The sequence below is a fragment of the Microcaecilia unicolor genome, chromosome 6 (genome assembly GCF_901765095.1).
Source record: "Microcaecilia unicolor chromosome 6, aMicUni1.1, whole genome shotgun sequence".
Lineage (NCBI taxonomy): Eukaryota > Metazoa > Chordata > Amphibia > Gymnophiona > Siphonopidae > Microcaecilia > Microcaecilia unicolor.
Window position 1 is genome coordinate 31,486,525 of NC_044036.1, and position 14,708 is coordinate 31,501,232.

Sequence of the window (14,708 nt, forward strand, 5' to 3'; positions counted from 1 at the left end):
ATGTCTGTTTTATCATTCCCACCTTAAATCTTTCCCTTATCCTTTATTTGCCCTGCCTGCCCTGATTAGATTGTAAGCTTTGTCGAGCAGGGACTGTCTCTTCATATTCAAGTGTACAGCGCTGCGTACATCTTGTAGAGCTATAGAACTGATAAATAGTAGTCAAGTGTTGTTTGTCCTTGTTGGTAACAGCCAGACACTTGCTGTGGCTTTGACACTGGATGAAAAAGGTTCAACAAAGCCACAATCTCAAAGGAAAGCTTCAATGCAGATTCCAGTTTTCTATTCTGCATATCCTTAAAAGCTATCCCCCCCTCCACAGGGCTAGCTTTTAAGGATATGCAGAATAGAAAATTGAGATGCCATCAAGGCATCAACTTTTGGCAACTTTAACTTGTCCAGACACAACCTAACAGTTCCTGGATTCATATGCTGCTGACGGCAAGGAAGTCTAGGGTGCCTTTTACAAAGCAGGGCTACTGATTAGCACACACTGAATGCGAGGCCGCCCATTCGATTCCTATGAGCTTCTTCACATTCCAGTGCTGCTTTGTAAAAGGAACCCCTAATTTGATAAAACATGGCATCGGATTATTGACACACAAAGTAACAGCATGTTCACATAGTAAGAAGTATTTCAGCTTGATCAATGCAGTGTAGGCAAACTGTCCAGAACTACAGCAGTATACAGTAATTTATGTGCTGAGAATAAAGTTCTGATAATACTGCCCAGTTTTCTTACCTCTAGGTTATAGAGCACTCTGAAAGTGGACATGCCTGGAGCGGATGATCGAAACAGACTCTCTAAGATAGAAGTGGCACTTGGCAGATGCTGCTGCTTTGAGGACAAGGATGGGGATTTTGAAGACTGTGAGCCCTGAGATTCCGACAGCAGTGTCTTCTAAGTGGAACACACACAAATCAGTTTCAGGATCTACTAGGTATGTATACTAGGTACATGTCAGCAAAATTTGCTGGCAATGTGCCAAAGAAATCTCCACAGATTTTGACGTACAGATGTGGGTGGGGCTGAACCTGGTCCCTTTTGAAGAGGGACATCATTCACTGCATTTTAATTCATTGAGACCTTTTCCCATAAACACAGTAAGGTAGAAAAGCCTTAATGAAACAGGCTCTAAATAATACTTTAATGCACAAATTCTTGCCCAATAAAATATTATGGCTTGCAAAGCTATAGATGGATGTTGAATTAATACATTTTTTTTTTTATTAAAGTCATACTGAAGATAATTTAACAACAGGCCATCCCAAATCTGTGTCCAATATGCACAACTATTACACCAGTTTTAAAAAGGGAACGTATGCACATACTTTCTCTAAGAATTACCCCACAGAAAGTGTCTCCTCGGCTCGTAACCTTGGAGTCATCTTTGATTCCTCTCTCTCCTTCTCTGCACACATTCAACAGATCGCCAAAACCTGTCGTTTCTTTATCTACAATATTGGCAAAATTCGCCCCTTCCTTTCTGAATACGCTGCCAGAACCCTTATCCACACCCTTGTCACCTCTCGCTTGGACTATTGCAATTTACTTCTCACTGGTCTTCCGCTCAGCCATCTCTCTCCTCTCCAATCTGTCCAAAATTGTGCGGCATGACTTATTTTCCGCCAGAATCGTTATACCCACACTAGCCCACTCCTCAAGTCACTTCACTGGCCCCCTGTCCACTTCCGCATTCAATTTAAACTTCTCGTACTGACCTTTAAATGCATCCACTCTGCAGCCCCCCCCCCCCCCCCCCCATTACCTATCCACTCTCATCTCTCCCTACATTCCTCCCTGTGAACTCTGCTCACTGGACAAATCTCTCTTGTCGTCCCCCTTCTCCTCCATTGCTAACTCCAGGCTTCGCTCCTTTTCTCTCACGGCACCTTATGCCTGGAATAGACTTCCTGGACCTATATGTCTAGCTCCATCTCTACCCGTTTTCAAATCTATGCTGAAAACCCACCTTTTCACTGCTGCTTTTTAGCTCCCATTACTTCCCTCACCCGTAACTGTCTTGTCTGTCTGTATTATTTAGATTGTAAGCTCTTTTGAGCAGGGACTGTCTCTTTGTATCAGGTGTTCAGCTCTGCGTGCGTCTAGTAGCACAATACAAATGCTAATAATAATAATAATAATAAAGTAACCACACATTTACACCTGCTAAGTAGCACATACAACTTTCATGGCTTGTATTATAAGAATATGTGCACATTTTATTAAGTACCAAATCAAAAATGCACAGATAATCTCAGTAAAGGGAATGGAAAAATATCATACAGTTACAGACCATTCCACATAAAACAAGAAAAACTCCTATTATCAGATCTATCAGAAATAAAGAGCAATTCATCCCAAATATAAGCTCATAGCTGTAGGGTAAGCTCACAGTTCATAACCAATCTGCTGTCTTTTTTAGAAATAATTTTTCAAATGCATTTTTTATCCAGCCATATGTATCAAGATGGATGAAAAAGGCTCAACATGTAGTACAGCATTCTGAGACATACTGCACTACTCAGTTAACAGCAGAGTACAGAGATAACTGTCGTAAGACAGCACACGAGTTCAAAAAACATGCTGTGATTGCAAAGTACATTCACAAAAGAACACCTGCTGTAAGATGGTGATACAGAATTCCTTTTGTTTTTTCTTGTTGATTTTGTTAACAACACTTCATCACTGTAAATGCCCATCTGTTTCTGCAAATGAACATACACCAACGTTTTGACATCAAATTATATCTTCTTCATGACTTACAGAGTTAGCAATTCTTCTCTTATATCCATGGCTCAACTTTATTGCATTTCTCTTCTAGTAATTTTTGGCACGAGGGCAATATTGGGGGCTCTGCTTGGGTTGGGATGGGGGAGTGATTAAGATCTGGATGAGATCTGGTAGTCTGACTGAAGAGCAAAGGTGTGGCGGTATCCCCTTGAAAGTCATTGTAGAAGCATCGTGTCACGTAGCTGGCACCAATTACGTGTCTAAATTGCATACATATGCAAATAGTGATTTTTGCACATATAAATCCCCCAAGATGCAGAGATTTAATTGTGTGTGTGGGGGACGGGACGGGACAGTGTTACTTGGACACAGTTCAGGGTACGCGTCAAAAACAGTTGTGCTCTTCCCACAGGAAGCCATGTCTATAATGAAAACTATTTTTTTTTTACTCAGTAATATGACCTCTAACTAGTGGGTACCACAAGACAACCATTAGTGAACCCAGATACTTGATGGCACAGGAGAGACCAGGGTTCACTCCTGCGCCTCCCTAGATGCCCCAACTAAGAGACAGAAAAATCAGGGGGGGGAGGGGGTTGAGAGGTACTGTGGATTTTGGGTACATCCTGGGCAGATGGGGGGGGGGGGGGTTATGTGATCCCCCTCCCTACTAGCTCTAACATACTGCAGCCCTGTTTTGGGGCCTGCTATTCTGTTGCTGTAGCCAGGAACTCATGATGTTCTTGCTGCACCAATAGAATATAAACAGCCAAGAACTATTTGTATTTTTTCCAATTATTTTATTTAATCTGTGAGCTCTCTAGATGTGCTGGCAAATACGCAGAGTATTTAGCAATGTCATTCTAGGTATTGTGAAAGAAAAAAAAAGGTACCACGTTCAGCAGAGCCTTTTGTAAAATACAGCAGCACTGACTTGGACTTCTTCTCTCCTAATATAGGCCTTTTAGTGACCTGACAATGTCACTTCCAGCTAGAAGTGACATGTTTTGTCACTGAAGGTTGAGAATCAATGCATCGCCTTGGTATAAAATCCTCCCACTTCCCTCACTTGCAGTGTTCCTTGGGATTACGTTCTCTCTCCTTTGTTTTTTAACATCTTTCCTAGCCCGCTGCAACCTTGATCCAAGAGTCCTGTATTCATTGTTATATCTACGCAGATGATATTCTCCTGGTCTCCTTCCATGATCTACATAAGCCTAGTCTCTCCTCTGTTCAGGTTTTCCTTGATAGGACAGACTGTTTGCTTTCCCAGCACCATCTGACTCTCACTATGCAGAATACTGTTGCCCTATGGGTAACAGGCCACATGTCTGGCCTTTAGCTGCCCCTTTCTTGCATGGTTCCCCCATCATGCCTGTTGACTCTTTCAGATATTTTGGAGTAGTCTTGGACTCCACACTTTCTTTTCAGTCACAGATTTCCACAATTGTCAGTTCTTGTTTCTATTCCCTGCATCTTTTCCAGTCTATATCTGTTCTTTTTTGGATGATATGTCTGTGTCGCTTTACTTTATGCCCTGGTTGCCACAAGACTGGACTACTGTAATATCATCTATGCTGGACTTCTGGCCATTGCTCTGAAGAAACTTCAGATAATCCAGAACACCTCTGTCCATATTCTGGCCCACACTCACTGATATGATCACATCACTCGCTTACTGAAGCAGTATCACTGGCTTCCTATCTTGTACCACATTGAGCACAAGGCTCTCACCATTGCTCACGAGGTCCATTACACTCTGGTGTGCCCTCATACCTGGATGTTCTCATTACCCCTTACCAGCCTCCCTGTACACTCCGTCCCTCTTTTTGGTAATCACTTCTTTGTTCCTCCCTTGTACTGTACTAGATTGGAATATACACACCATTCTACCTTCTTCTCTCTGGTTCCCTCTCTTTGGAACTCTCTTCCAGCCGATGTTCGGTCTACTCAATCCTTTCCCTGGTTCTGTGCCCTCCTAAAGGCCCATCTATTCTCACTAGCTTTCCCAGAGGTGCCATGACCTCAGCTGTGTTGGCTGTTGGTGACCTGTAAGATCTCCCCTCCCTTTCTCATATGTAGATGATAGAGCAAACACTACAAGGGAATAGAGAGCCCTATCATCCCCTTCCCTCTTAATTTTCTTTTTTCCTTCTTCTTTTCTATTTTGTATTGTAGTTCTTTTCATTTTTCCCACTTTAGTGTGTACACCAATTTGATTGCAGTTCTGAAAGGCAGTATTACAAGAACCTTAGAAACATAAAAAACATATGTCCAATTTGTGGGCTGTAATTTGTTTGCCTCTGTCTAAAAGGATAAAGCCTATCACCTCTGTCAAACTGCAGTCAGAGTACATCCTACCTTTCGCCCCAGAGAATCTAGTTGATCAAGAGCTTCTTGAACAGCTGGGTCTGTTGGAACCAGAAGAAGAAGTTTCCGTACTCGAACAGTTATTCTGGAAGTTTGCAAACAAAAAGTCTAAATGAACTAAGGATCTGAAACATTTCAGGCCTTATCTACTTTTACCTAGCAAAATAAATTAGATACAGAATTAATACTCTAATGCTCCTGTGTTTTATTGAAGAACCAATCTATTAAATAGTTCAAGTCTTTTGACTCAGAGAGAGACTGTAGGAAAAGTCTCCACCTCCCGAAATTTCTAACATGTTTATGAGGATGATGTGAAGATACTTAGGGGTTGTGGGGGGGGGGGGGGGGGGGGGGGGGAATAATATTTTCTCTGTTTCTTGTCTTCCAGAATCTTAGTGCAAAGCTGTTTGTGTTGTTTGATGCTTCAGAATGTCCTGTAACTAAGTTAGGCTACTCTAAGAGTGGTTAAAGAGGAGCTTTTTTTTTTGGGGGGGGGGGGGGGGGGGGGGGGGGAAGAGGGAGGAAATCATGCACAAAGGCCAATCAATCAGTTTCAAGTACCTCAGGAGAAATACGTCATCACTATTTATTTCACTTATTAGGATTTATTTACCGTCTTTTTGAAGGAATTCACTCAAGGCGGTGTACAGTAAGAATAGATCAAACATGAGCAATAGGCAATTACAGCAGTAAAAATATTCAAGTAACAATACAAAGTATGGCATAGTACACTACCTACAAAGCCAACACAATACGTAAAAGAACATTTTAATTGACAGTGAAGGGTCTAAGCAAAGATGGAACATATAGATAGGTAAGAGAGTAAGAAGAGTTAGAAAATAAGGTGACTAATTTAAAGAAAGGTGCACATGAGGTCAGAGAAATGGTTAAATATTATCTCAGCTAGGGTAGGAGTGGATAAACATAATCACAAGTGCCTAAAAGATCCATCAAGCTTCTCTCCCCCCCCCCCCCCCCCACCACCAAAAAAAGTGGGATTTCTTTTTTTTTTTGAAGGGCATGGGCGAAGCTCTGCATTCTAGCATGAAGTTGTATGTTTTATCCTCAAAGCAGCCAACGTTCTATGTTAAAAAAGGAGACATTTTATGTGAAGTAAAGACAGGGAAAACAACTTATACCTTTCAGTGGCTAAAAGCATGTGTTATACACTAGCAGGTATAACTTTAAACAGGTAAGAAACCCATTTCAAGTGTCAGTTTTCCACAATAGCACTTATATGTTTTGTAGAGCTGAACCAAGATAAGTTTAATGTATGCCTTTCACATTTTAATTACATGGCAGCTGTGCTGCTGAATACTGACCCAAGTGTTAATACTTTTAAGGAGAAATCAGGTCTTACCTGAATTATTTTTCCATTAGTCCTTCCCACTATTCCAGAACCTGTGGGATAGTTGTGTCCATCAACCAGCAGAATGAAAATTAAGCCAAGACATCTCTCTATTGGCATCCAGTCCAGCCCCTCAGTATTTACATAGACAAGCAGTATAGATAATACTCAGAATAAACACAACAACTTTAAACACACTAACCAGACAAGCAAACTTCTGTGGACCTCTCATCTCAGGACAACTTGTAGATAGCAAGAGATATGCAGGAAGCACCATGCAAGGTGACAGTCGTTATCTGGCTCATTACTTCGCCACCAACTAAACATCTCTGAAACCTTGTGTGGACCTCTGGAATAGTGAGGACTAATGGAATCACTACAAATTAAACCTATCCCTAAACTGGCAGAAGAAGGGATCATATACAAGAACATACCACCTACAGCACAAGAAGACAAATAGACCCAAAAGTATTTTGGCAACAGATATATGACAACAAATGGAAAGCACGAACGGACACTACACACTACCTCTCTGACTGGGACGAGAGATGCAGAAACGTACTAGATGAAATAGCACCCTTAAGAATCAGAACTACTAGAAGACAAAACTCGATCCCATGGTTTAATGATGATCTAAAAAAAACCTCAAAACAAACTGGGAAACTCAACCGAGCATGGAAAAAAAAAAAAAAAATCAAAAGATGAACATACACTCAACGCATGGAAACAAACACAAATAAAATACAAATATGTAATAAGACAGACCAAAAGGTCTTATAAAACTAAAATAAGACCAAATTACAAAGACATGAAGAAACTATTTCAAATTGTAAACAAGCTACTTGACACCACTCCAATCACCACAACCAACACAGGCATGCCATCTGCAGACAAACTTGCTAATTACTTCAAAGAAAAAAATAATAAAATTATGCAACACACTCCCTCAGCATAACACCGAAATGGTCTGGACTCAACCTCGGGAGAATACCCAGCAGACCGTACCTGGTCAAAACTTGCTGTCCTCACTGTCGAATCAGTTACCCAAGCGATCTATAGATTTTCCAACACCCACTGCAAACGGGACACCTGCCCCAGCCATCTACTCAAATCTACCTCCGATCGCTTCATAGAAAACCTCACATCCTATCTAAACTCCACATTACAACAAGGTCTCTTCCCTGAGGAACATGGCAACATTCCACTCACCCCCATTACCTAAAGACATAAAGAAAAAAACGAATGATCTCACCAATTACCGCCCAGTTGCATCTATCCCACTTGTACTAAAATTGATGGAGAGCCTGGTGACCAATCAGCTCACTGACTACATGGACAAGTTCTCATTACTACATGAATCACAATCAGGATTCTGCCCCCTCCCTAGTACTGAAACTGTACTAGTCACCCTCCTGTCCAAATTCAAGCATGAAATAGCCACAGGTAAAAGCATACTTCTTCTCCAATTTGACATGTCGAGCACATTCGACATGGTAAACCACAATATACTACTACGTCTCCTAGACCACTTCGGGATTGGTGGAAATATACTTAGTTTCAGAGAAGTATCAAAGGAATAAAAGATGTAATGTACTTTTGAACTTACACCCATCACAACGTCCTTCCCACACATTAAGGGGGGCTCTCTTAGTAGAATTCAATCTTGATGCTATCTGCTTTGAACCTATATTTGGGAGTTGGCAGACTATAAACAACATTACCATTACCTTGGCTCCTCTAAGTTGGCAAGCTGGTACAGCATATCGAACACGTTACAAACAAGAGCCATCACTACGCCAGGTAGGGATTTCTCCTGAAAGAAAAGAAGAATTTTTTTTTTTTTTGTTATCTTTATAGAAGCTGGATACAAAGAATCCCTAAAGAGAAAGAGGATAATATCAAAACAAAAATTAACACATCAACAGCTAAGAGTTCATTTATGATGGGCTAGAGTGGACTTTAAGAGCTTTGGAGTGGGAAGTAGGGTCAGTGCTGGCCAGACTTTTACAGTTTGAGCCCTGAAAATAGCAAAGGTGGATCAAGATCAAGTACATGTATTTTACACCATATTTATATCGTATGCTATGAGTGCAGGTGCTATATACCTTGATAAGGGAGGGAAGACATCTTAAAGGGAAACTTTGCGAGTGAAATGTTAATACTATCACTGGATTGGTGGCTCAGTCATGACTTGATAATGAATGTGAGTGTTGGGCAGACTGGATGGACCATGCAGGTCTTTATCTGCTGTCATTTACTATGTTACTATATTTCACGTTCTGGCATGGTCACAGAATTCACTCTATAACTGGCACCTTAGAGAAGTTCTTTATAGTTTGTTCTTTATTCTTATTTCAATTTTTATTATAATAATAATTATGAAACAAACAACTTGCACAAAATGCACAATAGACACACTTTCAACAATGCTCAAGCATACATTTTCGATCAATTTAATTTGTCCCCCCCCCTCTCCTCAAACAATATATTCACCTCAACCTACCATATTCATCTGCTATTAGTGTTTAGCATACAAGTCCTGTTTCATCCTACTGTAGATTTTGTATTAATAAGCTTTGACAAACCAGACACAATTCCCCCTCCTCGACCTCTCTTCTACACCTGGGCCTGTCCCCGAGGTCTTTGGGACCAACGCCCTCTCTTCCTATCCCTCCCCCCTCTTTTCCTTTTACCCTGTCGTTCCGAGGCCCAATCAGTACTCCCAGTTCCCCAGCATCTTATGTGTGTGCTAAACAATGTTGAAGTCTTATCCACTTCCCCCTGCGCCGCAAATCCCCATCCCTTCCAGTCCCCTAGTGTCAGCAGTTCCCCTGCCTTCCAGCATCTTGCTATAAGGCATTTAGCTGCTGCCAACCCCCATCTCATCAATTTGCTTTTTTCCCAGGTGTCCCTCTCATTCTATAAGCCCAGAAGGCACCCCAGGGGGCTGCACACCAGGGAGGTATTCAACATAAGTACTAAGGCTTTCATCACTGCCTGCCAAAATGGGACAACCCTGGGACACGACCACCAGATATGCAAGAAGGACCCCCTCTCTCTCGGGTGTATACCACCATCGAGTAAGAACTTTACATGCATTCTCCTGTATCAGTACACACACCGACGCCCTCTGGACCTCTCCACAAATCATTTCCCATTCTTAGTCAGTAAAACGATAATTTAAGTCCTCTTCCCACGCCCTTTGGAAACTAAATGGTTGTGGATCCCATCCCAGCAAGTATTTATATATCACAGAAATGGGCTTGGGCACCTTTTTCAGCAGCCTCCACAGGTTTTTCTAAGCTTTCCCTTTCTTGAAGGCTCCCTCCTCTCCACCCCATTGTGCCCACAAAATGCCAGACTTGTAGAAAGGAGAAAAGATCCTCCTCAGGTAAACCGTACATAGAGCACAACACCTCAAAGCTCTTCATCCCATCCCCCTGTAGCACATCACGAAAACATGTCAACCCTGCCTGCTCCCACCTCCGAAACACAGCATTTGTCCTCCCCACCCCAAATTTAGGTTCCCATCGCAAGGGTGCTAGAGAGGAGACCCTGTCCTTCTGAACCCATTTCTTCCTCACCTCCCCCTACAACTGCAGGATGAGCCTCAAAATTGGGTTGCGGATCCCTACCAATGCCCTCCCAGTTCCCTCAGTGGTTCATGAATAAGTGTTCAATGGGCGGTCAAGGCTATACTCCTGCTCCACCTGACTAACTGGCTTTAATCTCCCTCCCTCCCAATCTAATATTGCCCTTAATTGAGCAGCCACATAATACCATTCTAGCCTGGGTACCACCCTACCACCCCGCTCCGCTGCCCCCCATAACACCCGCCCTGCCAGGTGCGGTCTTCTGCCCCCCCAAATGAACTGCTGTATGCCGCCCTGCAACTGTTTTAATGTCTGCCTGGGAACTGCCACTGGCAAAGACTAAAATAAAAATAACAATCTGGGCAGGACATTCATCTTCACTACGGCAATACGCCCCCACCAGGACAAATACAATCTCTTCCCATCTAGAGAGCTCCACCCGGATACGATCCACTATCTTCCCATAGTTTAAGCTATATACTCTACCCAGTTCCCTAGGTATTTGGATCCCCAGGTATCGAATATGACTCTGTGCCCATCTAAAGCTTTGTTCTTCCCCTTGGGTCAAGGTAATTCCTAACAATTCACTTTTATCCATGTTCACCCGTAAACCCGCATATCTCTCATAGTCCCTGGGGATCCCCAGCACCACCAGCAAGGTATGTTCGGGCTGTGTCACAAAGTAGCACATCATCCGCGAATAAAGCAATACGGTGTTCCTGTCGGCCTACCTTAATACCCCTAATATCCAGGTGGTTTCATATCAACTCTGCTAAGGGTTCTATATACAGTGCAAACAAGAGATGTGACAGTGGACATCCCTGTCTGGTACCTCTACCAATAGAGAACAAAGAGGTATATCCTCCATTCACATTGAGACTAGCCTTCGGGTCTTTATATAAAGCAGCCATCCACTTCCCAAAATTGTTACCCAAACCCATACGAGTCATCACTGCCCTCAAGAATCTCCAATTAACCTGATCAAACGCTTTTTCAGCGTCGATGGCCAGCAAGGCCGTGCCGGCCATAGACCTTTGTGCCTCCCAAATCAGATGAAGAGTGCGTCTGACGTTGTCCCCAACTTGCCTCCCCGGGTTAAACCCAGATTGGTCCATGTGGATCAATTTCTGTTAACACCCTTGCCAATCTATTCGCCAGAATTTTGGCCAAAATTTTTGCATCTACATTCAACAATGAAATTGGTCTAAATGAGCTACAGACAGTTGGGTCCTTTCCCGGCTTAGGCAAAATCGTCACCCCGACTCCGACATAGACCTCGGGAGTTCATTACCCTCCAGTACTTCATTGCCCACTCGTACCAGAAGATGCCCTAGCTCCCCCATAAAGCTTTTGTAAAATCTTGCAGTATATCCATCCAACCCGGGAGCCTTACCGTTTGGAAGCTTCTTAATCACCCCTTGCACCTCTCCCAGTCTAACTGGTTTCCCCAACTGCCCTCGTTCTTCCTCACTCAGACTTTGTAAGTGGACCTGATCTAGGTAATGCACAACATCAACCTCCAGTTCCCCCCTCTGGGGCCCCATAGAGCTCCTTATAATATTTCAAAAAAACATTTTGCAATATCTGCATCTGCATAGTGCCACCCCCCTCTGTCATCGTTCATCTTCTGAATTAAAGTTTTAGCCCTTCAAGCCCGTAAACAGCGGGCCAGCATGGTGCTGGATTTATTAGCAAATTCAAAATATTGTTCCCTTAGCCTTGTTCTCATGAAATCCACCTCAGCCATCTGCAGCTGTTTTAGTGCTCCCCCTACTTTATTAAGCTCCTCCCCCACCCTTGATGAGTGGTTCCTTTTATGCAATTGTTCTAAATAAATCAAACATGTTCATAAGGTAAGTGACTGTTGCCCCTTTTTTCGCCCCCCATTTAATCAATGTTCCCCTCACCACCACTTTCAGTGCGTCCCACAACACAGCATCCGCCACCTCTCCATTATCATTAAAACTGCAAAATTCTTGTATGGTTGTTTTAATTTTCTCCCTTATCTTCTCATCCCCCAGCAAAGAGTCATCTAATTTCCAGAAGCCCTGCCGCTTACTCTGACCCACCCCTCTAAGTCGAATCCAAGTCGGGGCATGATCCAATATTTGAATATGTTCCATCTCAGCCTCGTCCACCATATGCCAATTATTGCGATACACCCACAACCCATCTATTCGAGTGTAAGATTGTGCCGCATGTGAGTAGAAGGTACAGTTCCACTGCACCCCATGAAACAACTTCCAACAGTCTACCAGTTCCAGCTCTTTCAAGAAATGTAACAATGCCTTCCTCCCAGGGCCACTGTAGTACCCTCCCCCTGTGGAGTGGTCCAAGCGAGCGTCTGGAGCAATATTAAAGTCTCCACCCACCACCACCACTTGTCCGCCTATAAATCCCTGAATTTCTTCCAATAAATACTGAAAAAAATTTCCTTTGCCCCCCCCCCCCCCCCCCAATTCGGAGCATAAATGTTGTTCAAAGTAATCTCCTTACCCTGCAACAGCCCTCTAAGAGCTAAAAACACCTGCCACTAGTGTCTCAAAACTCCCACTGAATCGTGAACCCACAATTCTGTCGTATCAATATAGCCACTCCCCCCTTCTTCTTACCTCCCTCCCCCTGGTGCACCACCACTTCCCGTAATAGATTATGACGCAACATAAGAACATCCCTCACTCATAAATGTGTTTCTTGTACAAACGTCACATCCCAGTTCAACCTTGTCAATGCCTTGAGTACTCTACTTCGCTTCCCTTGATTACCGAGCCCGTTTACATTCCACGTTCCCACCAACAATAATTCACCCCTCCCCCCATGTTCCCCCACCCCACTACTACTACTATTTAGCATTTCTATAGCGCTACAAGGCGTACGCAGTGCTGCACAAACATAGAAGAAAGACAGTCCCTGCTCAAAGAGCTTACAATCTATGAAACTCCCAGAGGTCCCTCCCTGATCAGCCCCTTGGTTTGCTCCTTGTCCCTTCTGTTCCCCTATTGGCCCAACCCCTCGCCCCTCCACCGCATCCCTTCCCTTGTGCTGGTCTCTAATCTATTTGATCAGCCATCCCAGGAAGAATAACTACACCTCTCCGAAGGCTTAAACTAGTTCCACATACCATCCCACCCCTCTTCGTTTCCCAGTAACCCCCATTCACTCCTCAACCATTCCTTCCCCATCCCCTAAACAGTCATGCCTCCATATTGTTCCCTTCAACCTCAGATTCATACTCTTCACTCTTTCAGGCCTACTTTACCAACCCTTCATAGCCCTAATATCCATGGGGATCCAATCTCCGCCGACCCTGCCATTCACACCTTGGACCACTGCCCCCCCCCCTCAAAATCAAGAAAATAGGACTTCTCCCCCAACAGTTCGTCATCTTATCTGTATATTGTTCTCTGCTCAGTAGGTCACTGTCCACCAGTCCACCCTCCTCGGAGCGCTCAGGAGGCAAGGTTGTCCAACTGCTTTCCGCGGTCCACCACCTGTTGCCAGATCAAATCCGCTCTAGGCTCCATGTTGGCTCACGACTGCTTTGCCTGTTCTGGAACTCAAATGCACCCCAAGGATCGTAGTGCAGACCAGGCTTCTTCCAGAGTTTTCACCCTACGGGATTTGCCTTCTACCGTCAACCATACTGCAAATGGAAAAAGCCACCTGTAGAGGATCCCCTTTGACCTCATAAGGAATGGAGGAGTAGCCTAGTGGTTAGTGCAGCAAACTTTGATCCTGGGGAACTGGGTTCGATTCCCACTGCAGCTCCTTGTGACTGTGGGCAAGTCACTTAACCCTCCATTGCCCCAGGTACAAAATAAGTACCTGTATATATGTAAATCACTTTGAATGTAGTTGCAAAATACCACAGAAAGGAGGTATATCAAGTCCCATTTCCCTTTCCTAAACACCGTGAGCATGCGGAACAATCTGCGTTTTTGTATGGTCGTCCATGCCAGATCCTGCTAAACTCCAATCTTGTAATTTTTCCACAAAATCTCTTTTTTTTTGCCATGCTTTAAGCAGAATCTTCTCCTTAGTAGGAAAGTCCAGAAAGCATACCATGATATCTTTCGGGGATGAATCTCGCTGTGGCCCAGCAACCCGATGTACACGTTGAATCCGGAGATCCAGTTGTTGGCTTCCCTCTATATAAACAGTCGATAAGGACAGTGGTGAATTGCTATAACTTAAGAAGCAGCTGGAGGATCTAGAAAATAGGTTGAGATGCAATAACTTGCAATTTAAAGGAATACCAGAACTGGATATTTTTGATATATATACAGAGCTCCCGTGTTACCACCTCACAGTTGTCAAAAATGGAGTTTCCCCATATCCGATTTTAATGTTGTCATCCCCTCCTCCACCTCACCAACTCGGGTCCCCAACTCGCGCATTTCTGCCCTGATATCCTTCAGGGCCTTTTGTACATCCGTCTGGACCCCTGCCAGGTCTGCTTTTAAGTCCTGAAACCAGCCCATGACATCCGATTTAGTAATCTCACTGGTTTCCTCCATTTCTTCAACTCCATGTGCATCCCCCGAGGTCGGGGGGGGGGGGGGGGGGGAGCCTCCGCCATCTTTGACTCCTTCCGCTCGGGGCCCGTCGGATTCACCCTCAATTTCTCAGTCTGCACTGTCGAAAAACAGAATCGCTGAAGGCT

At 43.8% G+C, this 14,708-nt stretch overlaps 1 protein-coding gene across 1 annotated transcript in view; it reads right to left on the bottom strand.

The window, feature by feature from the left end:
- Positions 1–14,708, bottom strand: part of USP24 (ubiquitin specific peptidase 24) — a 357,333-nt gene that overhangs the window by 143,363 nt on the left and 199,262 nt on the right. Inside the window, 3 exon segments of the mRNA XM_030207144.1 lie at positions 743–901; positions 5,096–5,189; positions 8,180–8,265. Of these exon segments, the coding sequence (XP_030063004.1) occupies positions 743–901; positions 5,096–5,189; positions 8,180–8,265 (339 nt within the window).